The sequence below is a fragment of the Cynocephalus volans genome, chromosome 17, assembly GCF_027409185.1.
Source record: "Cynocephalus volans isolate mCynVol1 chromosome 17, mCynVol1.pri, whole genome shotgun sequence".
Lineage (NCBI taxonomy): Eukaryota > Metazoa > Chordata > Mammalia > Dermoptera > Cynocephalidae > Cynocephalus > Cynocephalus volans.
In genome coordinates, this window is record NC_084476.1 from 12,758,034 (window position 1) to 12,774,085 (window position 16,052).

The window sequence follows — 16,052 nt, forward strand, 5'->3', positions numbered from 1 at the left end:
TTCTTTTAATGAGCCCCAAGCTGGGGCAGCCGAGGCGAGGCAGTGCCCATCTGAGTGGCTGCCGTGGCTGGGGGAGTGCATAGTTCCTGGCCCCTGCTGGTGTAGGGGGCCAAGTTGTGTGTCCTTCCCCAAGCCCTATTGCTCTATAGCCCTGCTCCTGAGTGGGTTGGGCGTTGGGAGTGGTTGAGCAGGGTAGGGGGTGGGTGAGCTTGGGGCAGGACAGTGGATGCAGGAGGTAAGTCAGAAAGTGACTAGGTAATCATCACAGTGTCTTCCACATAGTTATCTCTCTAAATGCTGGTCACTGAATTGCACCTTGTTTTTTGGTATTAAAGAGCTTTGTTCTGGAAGCGACACTCAGTAACTGTGGGTGAGCTGAAAAAGGCAGACTTGGTGGAGGTTGCTAAGAAGCAGCTACGTGGAAACTACTGATGAGGCAGCTTTGGTAGTAGAATGCAGAAATCCAGGAAGGGCAGTCACTCCTATGACATCACAGTGGTTTGGACCAGACTAGGACATATAATAGGACATGATTTTGTGGTTTTAAAGCCTTCTTTTCTTTTTTGAAAATTGAACTTGCTTTATATTTGAATTTGTCTTATATTCAGCCTGGTGTGGTAAATTAGGCAATAAATGTTCTTTTACATTTTATCAGGGCATTTACTGCTATCATCACTCCTTCAGGGTCAGCTCAGAGTTTGCCTGGCTCCTTCATTTGGACAGTTATATTCACAATTCAGTGCAGCTTAATTCAAGAAGTATCTGTTTAATGCTTGCTGTGTGCCAGAGACTGCTAGGTATGGGGAGGCAGAGATAAAAGGATGGACACGTTGCAGAGATGAGAGTGGTAACCTTTCCTGGGGGTGTAGAGGTGATCAAGGAAGGCTTCTGGGGAGAAGTGATCTCTCAGCTGGGGTGTGAAGGGTGACTAGGAGTTCCTTGGACTGTCAAGGGGGCAAAGGGACTGCCACATGCCAAGGTGAGATAGGCTTGAAATGGCATGAGCATTTAGGAAATTATTGTCAGTGTGGTGTTGTACCATGTGTGTGTGCTGAGAGGAGGAGGGGACCGAGGGAGGCAGAGACCTGGTACGGAAGGTGGTGCATGTCTTTTCTGAACTGTGTTGTTGGATACAGAACTTTCTGTATGAGAGATCCACTTAGGGTCACAGCTGAGACAAGAATCCTGCCCCTGTGCTTGTTAGTCCTGTAAACCTAGACAAGAAGCCTTATCATTTTAATGGGTTGCTATGAGGATGACTAAATGACAGTAAAATATGATGTGTGGCACATGATGGGTGCTCAGCAAGGTGCCCGTGTTGCTCTCCCCTGGGCTGTCTTCTCCTCCCTACCAGAGTGTAAGTTCTTTGAGGGCAGGCCTGATGCCCTTGCCCATAGAGCACAGCCTGCATCTGTGGAAAGTATATCCTCTGACACCCATTTCCTTCACCTGACACGCTTGCTGTGTAAAGCAGAGGTCCCTGTGCTGGGCACACTGTCTCCTGGCTTTTCTGTACATTTATTCCTTAACAGGATACCAGACAGTTCTGATGTCCAAGCTGTTCCTGTTTTGGGAATAGAAAATCAGGGTAAATGATCCTTCAAAAGATTTTGCCTTGGTTTTGTGTATAAAGACAGGCCAGGTTAGGTAGATGTTGAAATAATGGAATGTCTCAGGGCATTATTAATGGCTTATTGAGAAAGTGGGATACCATATTTGAATGTTTTGTAGGCAGCTGTACTATAGTATGGCATCTGTCTGATGATTTATTGTATATAGTTTTGGGCTTTGGACCACTATTTAGGAAACGAATAAAATTATTAAAGAATAGTAGTCTCTGAGTTTACCATCTTTTTTTTCCCCTCATGTCCCCCACTGCATTGCCTTGAAATTATGTGAGAACTCACATCTTGTTCTCTTGCCACTTTGAGCAACTGCAGTCATATTGAAATTCTCATCCCACTTTTCTACATAGCAGACACACATTGAGTTACCTGGAAACCTGTAGACAAAGTTAATTGTACTTCATCTCCTAGCACTTCTGTGTGTTTCTGAAAAGGGGGCGCCAAAGGCTTCCTTTCCTAAAAAGCTGTGAGCAGGAGCAAATTTGCAACGTGATTTAGAAATTATTTTTATTTTTAATTTTTATTTTCTTATTATTTGTGGCTAACTGGTGCAACGATCCAAACTAGAAATTATTTTAAATGTTGAATTTCCCTATTTTTCAAGTTCATCTTGGGGCCTGCTTATCTTTGATTTCAGAGAAAGTAGAATCAGGCAGTTTAAGAAACTCCTGCTTTCCAGAAAATTTCTCAGCTTCGTATGTGTGTGTCTTAGGGGTCAAGGTGTAAAAAGGAGAAGCCAGAAATACAGTGTAGTAATAGCCCCTGTGTCCTTTCTGTGTTTACCTGTCTTACACCTTCCACCTCTCAAAAAAAAAAAAAAAAAATCACCAATCTCTGGTAATGTGGAGAGGCTCCCCCACTGGAGAGACCCTTGTTGTTCTAAGAGTCTAGTATGTAATTTCTACAGAAACTTTGTCTGTAGTGTTGTTTGTAAGCAGGAAAAAAATGTTTTCGATAAAGGAAGAATTATTATATTGGGAGAGAAATATTTTTCATTTCTTAAAATATTGAATGCAGTTGAGCAGAAGGAAATATATGTGCCTAGGAAAAAGAATAGAGTAAAAACTACTGTGAAACTACCAAGGAAAGGAGAAAAAACAGCTAGTAATTTTTAAAGAAAAATGCCTTTAAGGTAAGCTTGGTTTTCTCTTTTAACAATAATTCATTACAGTTTTCCACAAAGTTGTTAGCTCATAGGTAAATGCCTGCCCTTCTCTGTCCTTTTTTAATTTTTATTTTGTGCCTCTGGTCTGTTTACCCTTGGGCTCTTCTCAGAGATATTTCTGGACCATGTTGGAAAAGGCAAGCCTGCTGTTGGATGTTCTGCAGAAGTATTTTGTATCTAGAAATATTTTTTTCTGAGATTTCCTCATTTGCAATTTTCTTGTTTCTTCATGACAGCTGTCCTTTGTTTTCCCACACAAAACCAGCTCGTTTTTACTAGTTAGTCTGAGACTGGTTCTCACCTGTGCCTTAAAAATAGACACTTAGGTTACACCCTTGTCCCCTGAATCTCAGAGTAAATAGGTGATTCATAAAGTGTTGGTGGAATTTGACCCGGTTACCACATTTTCAAGGACAGTGTTTACTTTGAAATTCAGAGGTTTGTTTTGGTAAATTTGTTCTTGCATATATGTCTGTTTTTTTCATCTGTTTAATTTCTCTCTCCTTTCCAAAGGGCTTTTAATATCCCTTTAGATTACCACTTTAGGTTTTTTTTTTTTTTTTTTAAAGAAACAAAAACATTGAGAGAGGGGGAAACAAGTTTGCCTTTTGCTCCCAAAGCCTAAATGAATAGTCATTGCTTGTAATGCTGGTCTACACTTGACGCTTCCTACTGCTTTAGATGTGATGTATCCGGTACTGTGAAGGTAATGATCCTCAACCGCGGCAATGTTCAGTAACAGGAGTATCTGTCATATTCATCGGGATTACCATGTTCATTGATTTGTGTCTGTAAATCTGCTGTTTCTACCCTTTAAATTTGATCTATAATTGGTCCTCCTTAAATGGTTCAGATAAGGTAGTCTGTATTTTCTCAATGCAGCATTGCTGTCAGCTTCTCCTTTTTCATTATACATTCAGCAGACTTGATAAAATCAGCAGGACACCTCATTTGAAACTGTTTAATCGCTGCCTTTTTCCTTTGCTAAACCATTGAGGTGGTCAAGCGATGTACACAAATCATTTTAAATAGAAAATATGGTTTTCCCTGTGACCCAGCTAAATAGATAGTGTTATGCAAAACAAGTTAAAAAGTAATAAATGCCAAAAAAATCTTCTAATTGGAGTAAAAAATTGTGGGCAACTCTATCCTCTCTCCAAAAGTAGAGTATCCTGAAATATTGCCAGGACCCTGTAAAGACAAGATGATGATTTTCTAAAGATTCTCTGGTTTCTGAACAAAGCAAGTTTAAAATTCAAATAATGCTGAGCTGCCTTCTGTAACATTCAACGGGAGCCATACTTATTTGTAATGCCTTTACATCCTACTTTCGTAGGGATAAATTTGCTATCTGTTAATATCTATGCAGCATAACCTTTCAGCCATTTGCTATTGTGATAATAAATTTTTGTTTCTTTGTCTGTCATTTTGTCTACTCAGCTGTTACTCTTCAAAGTACAAACTAAAAATAATAGCTCCAAATAAATGCCACATAATAAAGTGTTTTACAGTTGTAGCTGGAATAACCTGGTGGCTGCAGCTTGCAGTCCTATTACCATTGCTGGTGTAGTAGTTTCTTCCCTGCGTGTCAAGGTGACTTTACCAGGGCCAGCTCATTAAAACAATCTATTCTTTCTAACTGGCTTGGTATTTAGTGCTATACCCAGCAGTCTGCCAAAGCACAATATAGAGCACAAGACTCACAGCATAGGATATATGAAATTATGTGGCATTCATTTTTTTGACAAAATACGAGTTGTCCAAAACCTTATTTTCATGCTTTAGCATTTTATTGTGAATAATTTACAATTATACCCATCCGTAGCAGAACTAGGGCCAATTGCAGATTTACCTGAGATAGTGGTAAGTGTGACTGCAGGCTTTTGAAGAGCACTGTTTTTACCTTGTTTATGTGGCCCTATAGGATTAATATTTACACTGTACTTGAATGTGACACCAGGCGTGTTTTGCTATTTTTGCTGCCCCGAGGTAAACTCGAGATGGAGAAGCTGGGAGTTGGTAAAATACACTAAAAGTGCATCTTTTTCTTACAGGTTCTGGCTCCTTGGCAGCAATGGCTGTGTTTGAAGATAAGTTTAGGCCAGATATGGAGGTATGTAAGTCCCAGCAGTTTTATTCTTCAGATATTTTTCCAGTTTTATGTTGAATATTTGCAAATTGATAGAGGATCCCTCCAAAGCTTGTGCGGCTCTGTCATCAATAGGAATGCTCTTTGGCACAGATAGTCTATTTGCTGAGGAGACCGGTTTACTTGGGAAGCTTCCTTTTGTAGTGGCCCTGCCGTGCCCTCCCTTGGGTTTGGGGAGCCAGCGTTGTTCAGCTTTTGCTCTGGGCTGTCTAGGAATCTTCTTGGCTGTAAATGCTGCTGTAGTGTGGAATGTTTTCCTGTGCACTAAGCTTTCTGTGTCACGATATCTCAAAATGACAGGTTTTTCTGTTCTCTCACTAAGAATAGAGAAACTGTGTATGTCTTTGCATGTCATACAGACCCGACCTGAAAATGGGGGGCAGTTTTAAAAATCCATATTGATTGTTCTGCATGTGGCAGAAGATGGGGACGGGGTCATGTGTGTGGTGGAGTCTTCATAGAGTATAATAGATCTCGTGTCTCAAATATATTTATGAGACTCTTTTACTATCTTTTCTTTGGTGGTGGGGGAGGTGGTGTCTTCTGAATGACATTCTACCTAAGTCTGCTTTAATGACAGATGTGCCCCCCCATAAAGCAACCCCCATCCTCTCAAATCTCCATGAACAATTTTATAGATCTTCCATTGTCACTTTCAAAGGAGTGTTCAGTATGCTTGGACACTCACGGTGCCACATTATTCCTCCACTGTGCTAAACCAGCAATGTAGGTATGTAAGTCCTGAAGGCAGCCTTCATCGCCTGCTCTTGGTTTTTTGGTGGTGGTTAATTTTTTGATGGGGAGTCTCCACTTTTTAAGAATTAGTAGGCAGTTTATGAATTATTTACCCTATTTCTCAATACACAGATTTCTGCTGTTTCTGACTTTGTGGTATTGTTTTGCTTACGTACCAAAGGATATCTCTGGGAATTACTTTTTGACAATGCTTTATGTCTAATTGTCTTTGGAGAAGACTGCATTTTAAAAATATTTTGTTCCTTTGCCATCTTCTTGTCATTGGAGCACCAAGTGTCATTGGAGCTCTGAAATTCTCCCTATCCTTTAGGTTTTGGCCAAGTGCTGTGAAAGCCAGAGAACATAGGGTCACGGATACTAATCATCAGGACGGTTTTCTGCTGGTAACCACTCTGCCCTTGGTACGGGAGAATAGCACAAGTTAGTGACATGGTCACTGGGCTAGATTTCTTCCCTTTCTTGGGCATCTGCAGGAATTAAAACATATATAAAATTTGAGTAGGTGTTTTATGCTCAAAACGATAGTGTCTTGCTCCAATTAAGGATAGTAAACAGGTCCAAGTATAAACTAGGTCCAAGTATAAACTATAAATGAGATTAGGATTCTGGTCTCATTTCTCAATGTGAAAATTTATTCCCATATCAGCATTATTTTCTGTTTGGGGCTCTTAAATACAAAGAGGAAAAACAGAAGATATACCAGGTCACTTAAAAAGAAAAGAAAAGAAAAAACTCCCCTGTCTTCTCACTAAAGGAGAGGAGTTTCTAAGGCTCTACAAATCCATTAGCGCTAACAAAGGTTTAGGAAGATGGACTCTGGTTTTTGTTTAGAAATCACCTCAGCAATGTCAAGCCCTTCTTTAGACCACATTAATCTTTTCAAATTTTCTTGAAAGCTTTGTCTATTTCCAATTGATTGGGACCTCCATATATTAAAGAAAAATGAGAATTGCAGAAAAAGTTGAAAGTATGAGGTATATTAAAAGTGACTTAATACTCTGCTAAAGTAATTTTACATTAGTGTTTGGATTTGAAATGATTCAAAGGCTAAGAATTTAATATGTGATTTTGGGAAGTAAAGGGAAATGTCAGCCTTCCTTCAATAAGACTTCTGATATTATCAACCTGAAGAATGTGTTTCTTAGCTCAGTTATACTTGTAAATCAGAGCACTTCATGTTCTGCATTAGCTGTGAGACCTTGAAACAGGTTGACTGAATTCCATTTCAGATTCTTTAAATTTACAATTTCAGCTAACTGGTTTTTATTCACTTCAGTTGTTGAAACTTGATGCACACTGACAATCAGTGAAAGTCACTTTATTAAGTACCTGCTTCTCCAGAGGTTAACTGAGTTAAAGTAAACAGGAGGCAGGGCTGGTTGGTTACCTTAGTGGGTTAGAGAGCAGCTTTGCAACTCCTAGGTCACGGGTTCAGATTCCTGTACTGGCCAGCCACAAAAAAATAAGGCATCAGAGGGCAAATGATATAGTATAACAACTGTCAGTAGACAATACTTAAAAAATCTAAGAAGATGTTAATAGACACTAAAAAAAAAAAAAAAAAATTGTGAAGATCAAGTATCTCATGTGCTGGCTACACCGCTTTCTTTTGGTGAATATTAAATGAGGCAGTATCAGGGAAGGCTGAGTCTGCCTAGCAAAGTTGAGAGGACACTGTTAGTGACTTTTTCGTTGTGAAAGAGAATTTGGCTACAGTGTCATTTTTGACTCTGTATTTGCTTAGAACTCATGGAAACAAAGATGTTTTGGTTTAAAATTTCCAAACATTTTTTTTCTTCTTTCCAGAGAAACTTTGTGTCTTTCTGTGGCCAGAAGCTCTCCATAACTTTTTTTTCTTACCTCATTAGAGACTGCAGGGTGGGGTGATTAAGTCTGCTTAGTTCCTTTTAGTATGGTGTAGGATTCTGGAGATGTCTCAAACAGAAACCCAGGAGAGCAGCGCTGCTGCCTACCCCCTCTTGCATGGATGGCTGGGACGGTAACTGTTGCACACTCAGAGAACTGCATGCCAGGGGGAAGTTTTAGGCTATCCTACATATGAATCATTTGGCAAATGGTAATTTTTAGGCCAGACTCATGAAACAAACTCTTGGCTTTTTTGTTGAAACAAATAATAAGTGGAAGGAAGCCTAAGGAGTTTTTTTTGTTGTTGTTTTTTTTTTTTTTTTTTTTTTTTTGATCTACAAACCTTGTATAGTGTCTTGGATAGTGGTGGGCCTGAACTATAGTATTTATGGAATGGAAGTCCCTCCCCGCTTCAAAACCTTCAATGTTTTCTCATTGTCTCTAGCTGCACTGTCCAATATGGTAGCCACGAGCCACATGTGGCTGTCAAATGTTTGAAGTGTGGCTAGTCAATTGAGAGTGTCTGTAAGTAGAAAACACAAACCAGATTTCAAAATATGAGTACAAAAGAATTTTTTAAAAATCTCACTAATAATTTTTATATTATTACATGTTGAAATGGTACTATTTTAAGTATATTTGTTAAATAAAAATATTAACAAAATTAATTTCATTCATTTTTACTCTTCAGAGTATAGTTACTGGAAAGTTTATTGGACAGGGCTAAGCTAGTATCTTTTCTTGAACTTGTCAATTGCACAGTACATTTAAGATTTCTGTTATATCCAGGTGCTACCTGTACTGTTATTTTTCTTGAAAATTTCTAAAAATTAAGTCAGTTATTTATAAACTGAAGTATAATTTACATATAATAAAATGCACGTATCTTAAGGGTGCATACAGTTTGATGGGTTTTGGCATTTGAAACCATCACTCAAATCAAGATATGGAGCATTTCCTTTACCTCACAGTGCCGCTGTCCAGTCAGGTTCCTGTCCCCCTCTTTCCCACAACCACTTCCGTTCATCTTCTTAATTTAAATTTATTTTTAAAATACAGTTTATGAAATCCTGGGTTTAATGTGTTGGTTATATTTTTCTTTAAGTCATGTGAAAATGGGTGCCTACTGTTAATAGAACTATGTGTTCATGTATCACCGTCATGTGTAAATCCAGGGTGATGAATATTAAACTTGGGGGAACACAGGTCCACTCCAGCCAATCTTGTCTGCTCACTGTTCTTTGACTATAGTGTGTACTTGCTTGCTGTTGACTCCTTTTGCTGGTGTTTGCCCCATTCGCCTCTCCATTTATTTGTGTCCCTGTGCTCCATCATACACACCTGTCCTGCTGTTTCATGCCTCTTTTTAGGGGCATTCCCCACCACTCGCCAGTGAGAGAGGGAGCTCCTCATTGGAGCAGGGGCCAAGAAATCATCTCTGTTCTTCAGCTGCTGAAGTTCAGTGCATGTTTGTTGAGTTGAGATAGGATAACCCTGAGCTAAAGCAGAATCTGAGTCATCAAAAACCACCCAGAAAATAGAGGGGACTTTCTCTCCTTTCCATCTGGAAAGTGCTGAATGTCTTTTTGAGGTAACAGAGGAAGATGACTAGTACACGTCTCAAAAAATGTATAGTATTGGGGCAGTGTCAACAAAACAAACACCCCATTAAGTACCCATGCAGAATGAAGGTGGAGCAAAGAGCAATGCTCATTGGAAATTACAGTCCAAAAAGCAGAACAGTAAACCCAGCCAGGATCCATAAATGCCTAAGATGGACTTCTGCTATTTCGAGTTATCTTGCAAATGGTAATTTTTAGGCCAGACTCATGAAACAAACTCTTGGCTTTTTTGTTGAAACAAATAATAAGTGGAAGGAAGCCTAAAGAGTTATTTATTTATTTATTTATTTATTTTATCTATTTATCTATTTATCTATCTATCTATTTATTTATTTATTTTTGTTACCTCAAGTAAAAGCCCTTGGTTTAGAGTTGCAGAGAAACTGCCAGACTGTGTAAGTTTCAGGAACATTAAAAATCTTTAAAACTTCTCACCCATTTGTGGCCCAGATGCTTCCTTGAGTGGTCTTGTAATTTTTGTTTTCCTGTTTTTTTCTTTCTGTTAGCCTGGAAGTTCTTCTGTGGCAGGAACTGTGCTTATTCATTTGTTTCCTTACACCTAGCATGGTTAACTGGTACATAGTAGGTATTTAGCCAGTGCTTGTTGAATGGGTGGATAAAAAGGTGTCAAAACCAACTTTACTTAGTAATTCTCAGATTAACCCTCCTTTAGAATAGTTTGATGACTTCACTTTTACTGTTCGTTGTACTCAGCTGCAATAGAAATGAAGGCATAAAAAATTGTATTAGCTACTGGTGATAAATCTCATGCTTTGTTTTTATCAGCAAAGGTGCTTATGCATTGTACCAGTGTATTAGCAGAATAGTGGCTTTTGAAATGTGTGACTTGACCTAATGACAAGGGGTCAGTTATGTATGAGAGGATTTTTTGGTGATGGTGAATTGCACAGAGCCTTTCCCCCAGATTTTTTTTCTTTATTGTTAAGGCTTGTTTAAGAAGCCCCTGCTTGTGATTGTTACCCACAAGCTAACTGGATCAGGAAATTAGTGATAACCACACTATGGCCTTTTCAATTCATTTTCCAGTTAAGTATAAGGAATTTGACCATAGTACCTGGAAATATGGTGTTAGTTTGGTGGGGATATGTATCTTGAAAATTGCCAAAATTACTAAAATAAAATACAAATTTTATTTTAGGGTGAGAAGGGAATTAAGGAAATGAATCAGATAACTTTGGTTAGTTTTCCTTCCATTCAGTTTCTTTGTAAGATGGAGGAATGTTTTCATTTGGCCCAGTGAGAAATTTAAACTCCTGAAGATTACAATTCATTAAAATGGGTAGAAGATTAATATTTAGTCTGTCAAGATCAATACTGTCCCCTCTTTGCACTAATTGTCAGAAGATCGTGCGAGGGCCGCTGAAGGGTGGTGGTGTGCGGCAGGACCCTCACATCACAGGGAAATGATTCAAAGGCAAACTGTCCTGCACCCTCTGGTATCGACTTGCAAATTAGCATCTGGAATCTAATTAAACACGCTTAATGAAAGTAGCAGCTGAATGCTGCTGGAAAAGACAATCAGCTCCCCCCCCCCCATCTCTGATACATATTCTGTACTATTGAAGTTGGTCACCAAACACATCGTGTGAGCACAGTTAAAAAAATTAGCATTTATTTGAAGAATAGAAACTGTTTTTCATTCTGTTACGCATTTGGCATGCTCTGGCGTCCCATGAGAGCCATGCCACAGCAGATAGTGCACAATATTTATAAATCCATGACAGGCAGTAATAGCAACTTGAAAAATTCTTTTGCTAGAATCTCAAGTTGAGAGCTGCCAAAAGCTGAGAGGATCAGATCTGCAGTGGCAGCTGCTGTGCCCTACAGTTAGAATTCTAGACTTTGAAGATGCTCAACTTAAAGAAATGAAGACTGCAGGCTTAGCCAATTTTTGCAGGTTTCTAGAGCTCTGGCTCTTTGCCTTTTGAAGATGAGTTGCTGAAGCTTCTACCACTGCCTGAGGCGTGCTAACACCAGCAGGATCTTTTTTTCCCCTAGTCTTAGTGTGTCTTCAGTTTTAAGTAGCACATGCTTAGTCAGTGCCAACTGTGATGGTCCTTTCTCTGGTTGCAAACCGAGGGATGAGCTCTTACCCTATACCCTTTAGAGAGAAGCTACGAAGATAGATGATGACGTATACAAGTGCCACTTCAGCCGTCTGATTTATGGAGTCATATTTCATCACTTGGAAAGTGCTGGCCTCTAGAGAAGCCCTTATAGATTGCTAAAGATGTGAGCAGCTATCGCCCTAAAGGCTTGTGGTTACCTCACAAACGTGATGCCAGACACCTAGCCACCGAGGAAACAGAATTAATCTGTCATTGTGGGCAGCTATAGATCCACTTTAAATAATGAAAGAGTTGATACCTACATGGTGTTCTGACAGCAAATCTTAGAAGTAACTGTGTGTCTGTGTGTTTTTTAAAGCCCAGTAGTAGAAAGATATCGAAGTTGCAGATTCATTTGTGCTTTGCAGATGGACAATAGTGTGAGAAATCTGCATTGTTTTGATTTAAAAAAAATCTGTTCAGTTTGGCACATAGAATGATCCCAAAGGAAAACAGTGCATGAATTCAATATAGTCAGATGGAAAGGGGCACAGGGCTTAAGAGCTGGAGGATTGGGCTATGAGTCTGTTTTTCCTGTTCTCACAGCATGACTCTGGGCAAGGTAGGGATCCAGAGACCTACCTGCAGGGTGCTGTGAAGATTAGATGTGGTCTGTAAAACACCTAATGTGGTGGTCATACAAAATTGGCTCTAAAATATGGCAACTGATTTTATTTTTTAGTTTTTCAATAGTAGTATACAAACATCACATAGCAATGACTAACGTGATTATTTGTACAGGCATCAAGTTTGGTGATTTATAGCATAATATATAAGTACCGCGTGCTAACCGATTGCGCCACTGGAGCTTCAATTTATAGCATAATATAGATAGGATCTTTCCTTCCCATCTGAAAGCTTTAATATTGGAGACAGACCTATGTAGTGGCCCTGACGCTAGTAGATGAAGCCTGTTTAACACATAACACAGGCCATGAAAGGATTTGGCTTTTTATTGTGGGGGAAGGTATTGAAAACGCAATAAGTGTCACAGTTGATGCTTGTTGAGTGCTTATGTTATGCCATGCTGTGTTCTAACAGCTTTTTTTGCATTATCTCCTTTGCTTTTCAACAGTCCTCTGAGGTTGGCACTTTGTTATCCCCATTTTGTAGAGAAGAAAGTTGGGGTGTAGGGAGGTCAAATAACTTGCCTGAGGTCACACAGCTAGTTAGTGATGGGGTCAGGATTCAAACCCTGATCAGTCTGACTCTAGAGCCCTCCAGTATAATCAACCACCATGCTATTCTGCCCCTTTGTTAAGCCTGTAATTCTTTGACAACAGAGTGAGGAAGACATCTTATTCCAGGTAAGCAGAAGTGTGGGCTGCTTGGGCTGGGCTGTTCCTTTTCTCTGATGAGGTCATGTAAAGACGGCAGAAAGCCAAACAAATGTCAGAGGAGGTGTGTAAACCTCTGGTGAGCTCAGCGATTGGAAGGAACTCAGGAGCAGAAAGGTGGAAGGAAGTCAGAGATACAGAGATATTGGTAAATATAAATGAGTCATTTGGCTATCTGTGGAAGATCCTTTTTTGGTTCTCTTTGAATTCTACATTTTTTTTCCATCTTTTAACTATCCTTCACCCCAAGTATCTTGTGATTGTTTTTCCCCACAAAGTTTTCAAATATTATTTACAAGAGAGCTGTTTTCTCTATGTAGCTTATGTATAGATGGCATAGCCCTCAAATTTAATAATGAGACCAAGAAATCTTTAAATATTCGTGAATGGCATTTGTCCATTTGAGGCAAATCATGACTAACTTGAACAACAACAACAGAAAGCAAGACTATATATAATATTTGAATAATGAGGTACTCTTTTTCTCCCAACTGCCAGAACTTTTTAATCTTCGTCAACAATTGTTCTGTCCTCTGTCTTATTTAGATTGCATCTGTGCGACTCTGAGTGCAGGAGCCCTGACAAGCGGCATATGAATTCTGTATTCATTAGTGATCTTGATCCAAATGCCTCTGTCCCTGCCACGGGGCTCAGGTGTGGAAGCTGCTGGATAATCCCACCAGCTGACATTCAGAGGTTTAATGACTCCATAGGAAGGTGACCACTCGCTGGGAGGTTTGCTGGCGGAACCCACACAGCAGACAATGGAGATCAAGGAAGACTATCTGTTTAGCCGAAGCACCTTCCTGTGCAACTTGAACCCTGTTGGCATCAAACACAGAGTTTTAAGTAAATGCAAAATTAAAAGAAAAAAAAAAGCTGACCTTCAGTAACTATTTTAAACAATGATTTTTCTATCAGTGTTGATGATGCTTAAGATTGTTTTTCTTGTAACACTTTAATAGGCGTCAGCTTAATGAGCTGAACTTCACTCACTTGTCTATTTTAGATTTTACGGTTATGTTTGTCTGGTTGTTACATCTGTTTAGGTGTCCTGTATGTCTGGGAAAAAATGTATATGTAGTTAGAGCCAAAATTCTTTCTTATTAAATGCTTTTAAGGATTTGTGCTGACGTTTTTGTTTATTGTTATCTCTAGCTTTTAAAAAATTACTATTAGAATGTGAGTTTATTGATTAACTTGTGATATGTCACTAGGTGTTTTGACTTTTTTTTTTAGGTCCTCTAGTCTGAAAATGCTGGACGCCTTATTATTATTATTTAATAACAGCTTCATTGATATAATTCACATTCATACAATTCACCTGTTATAAGTGTACAATTTAGTGTTTTTTAGTATATTTACAAAGTTGTAGAGTTATCATCAAAATCAATTTTAGGACATTTTCATTGCCTACAAAACAAACCCCATACCTGTTAGCAGTCACTCCCTATTTCCCCCAGCCCTCCCAGCCCTAGGCAACAACTGATCTACTTTCTGTCTCGGTAGATGTGCCTATTCCGGACATCTCATATAAATGTAATTATACAGTATGTGATCTTTTGCAACTGGCTTTTTTTACTTACCAGATTTTCATAATACTTCATGTATTCATAGCATTATTACTTCATAGCATTTATCAGTACCTCATTCCTTTTTATGGTTGAGTAGTGATCCGTTGTGTGGTCATACCACGTTTTATTTATCCATTCATTAGTTGATGGGCATTTTATTGTTTTCACTTTTTGGGTCTATTTGTAATGCTGCTATGAACATTGGTGTCCAGGTTTTTGTGTAGACATATGTTGTGATTTCTCTTTGGTGTATACCGGGGAACAGGATTGCGGGTCATGTGATAACTCTATGTTTAACCTTCCGTGGAGCTGCCAGACTTTTCCAAAGTGTCTGTGCCACTAGCAGTGTGGGTGTAAAGGTTCTGGTTTCTGTACTTCCTTGCCAGTGCTTATCGTTTGTTCTTTTGATTATAGTTATCCTGGTGGGTGTGAATTGGTATCTCATTTTGGTTTTGATGGACTCCTTTATTAAGAATTAGTGCAACTGTGGAAATGTTTAGATAGAACAATTGAAATGTTTGACATTCTTCTTTGTGTACTGGATTTGGGCAGTAATTGGGTTGATTGTGCATTTGTTTAAATATTGAAAGGTCCTTTTTAGAGGTTCTCCCTGAGGCTGTTTCTGTCATTTGCTTTTGGTCATAATTCCTGCTTATTGGTTTTCCTTAAACCCTGAAGCATTAGATTAGTAAATTGTGTCTTTATTGTTGGATCAAAAGATGTATTAATTTTCTCCAATAATTTTCTCTCAGGTCTTACTTAATGTAAAACATTAGGTTTTAGGTCCTGTATGGAATTATTCTTCATAGTAATTTCCAATGGTGTTAACTAGTTAATTTTATAAATGAACAGATTGAAGTTGGCATTTATGGTTTGGTGGGTGATTTGGAGAATTATCCATTAAACCTTTAGAATAAATGGTGATAAGGAACACTTGATGGTGAAAGCTTCCTACTAGCATCAAGTATTTTGAGTTGTCCCCGTTTTAAAAAGTGAGTTGTTCGCCTGAATTGGAACCCACTGGTGGCCGACTTTGGAGAGGCAGAGAGGGACTTCTTGAGTTAAAGTTACTCTCTTGGGTCTTCTTGCTCACGTTTGCATTTTGTGGGATCTTATAGAGTAAATGGAAGTTTCCTTTGGTCTTTCACCTGATGATTGAAGAGCAAGACTTTGCCTCCTACTATACAGAGCTTGGAATTTCAGAATTAATTGCTTCTCTCCATTTGATTCTACTGAGATTCGTTAATTTTCCTTGACGTAGAAATGGCCACTTAAATATCCATTCAACTGGCAAGTCCATGTCTTTCTCTGTATCTCCAGAGCCCCAGTTAATGGTGGTGGCTGGTTATCATTTCCACCCTTGCTGTTGTATTGTGCCTTTAAGTTGAAGTTGAAAGTAGGATATTTGAGAGAAGGGGTGAAGGAAATTTTAGAAAATGTATCTTATTCTTCCCATTTAGTCTCAGGAAATAAAAGGGGGTTAGATGGGAGGAGACAGAGAAGGAAACGTTTACCAAAAGCTCCATGAGCTGGAAATGGATTCCTCTTGGGGCCAGACCTTTGGAATTTAAGAGTTAGCACATCTTAGGAAGGTGACCCTGAGTAAATTTTGAAGGTCTCTATTTCCCATTTTTTGAGGAATAATGAAAGGATATCTACTAATGGTATATTGGCATAGTTATTCACTTTGTTGATACTCTGTGCCAAAATTTTTTCATGTCTTCTAGTCTGCTGTGTAAACACTGACTTTCATATTTTTATATAACCAATATGTAATCAATCAGCAGAACTTACTGGGTACCAACTGATTGCAAGGCATTACACTTGGT

At 38.9% G+C, this 16,052-nt stretch overlaps 1 protein-coding gene across 1 annotated transcript in view; it reads left to right on the forward strand.

The window, feature by feature from the left end:
• The window catches only part of PSMB7 (proteasome 20S subunit beta 7), a 56,130-nt gene that overhangs the window by 21,966 nt on the left and 18,112 nt on the right, over window positions 1–16,052 (forward strand). Inside the window, exon 6 of the mRNA XM_063082277.1 lies at window positions 4,845–4,903. Within this exon, the coding sequence (XP_062938347.1) occupies window positions 4,845–4,903 (59 nt within the window). The remainder of the gene's footprint in view (window positions 1–4,844; window positions 4,904–16,052) is intronic.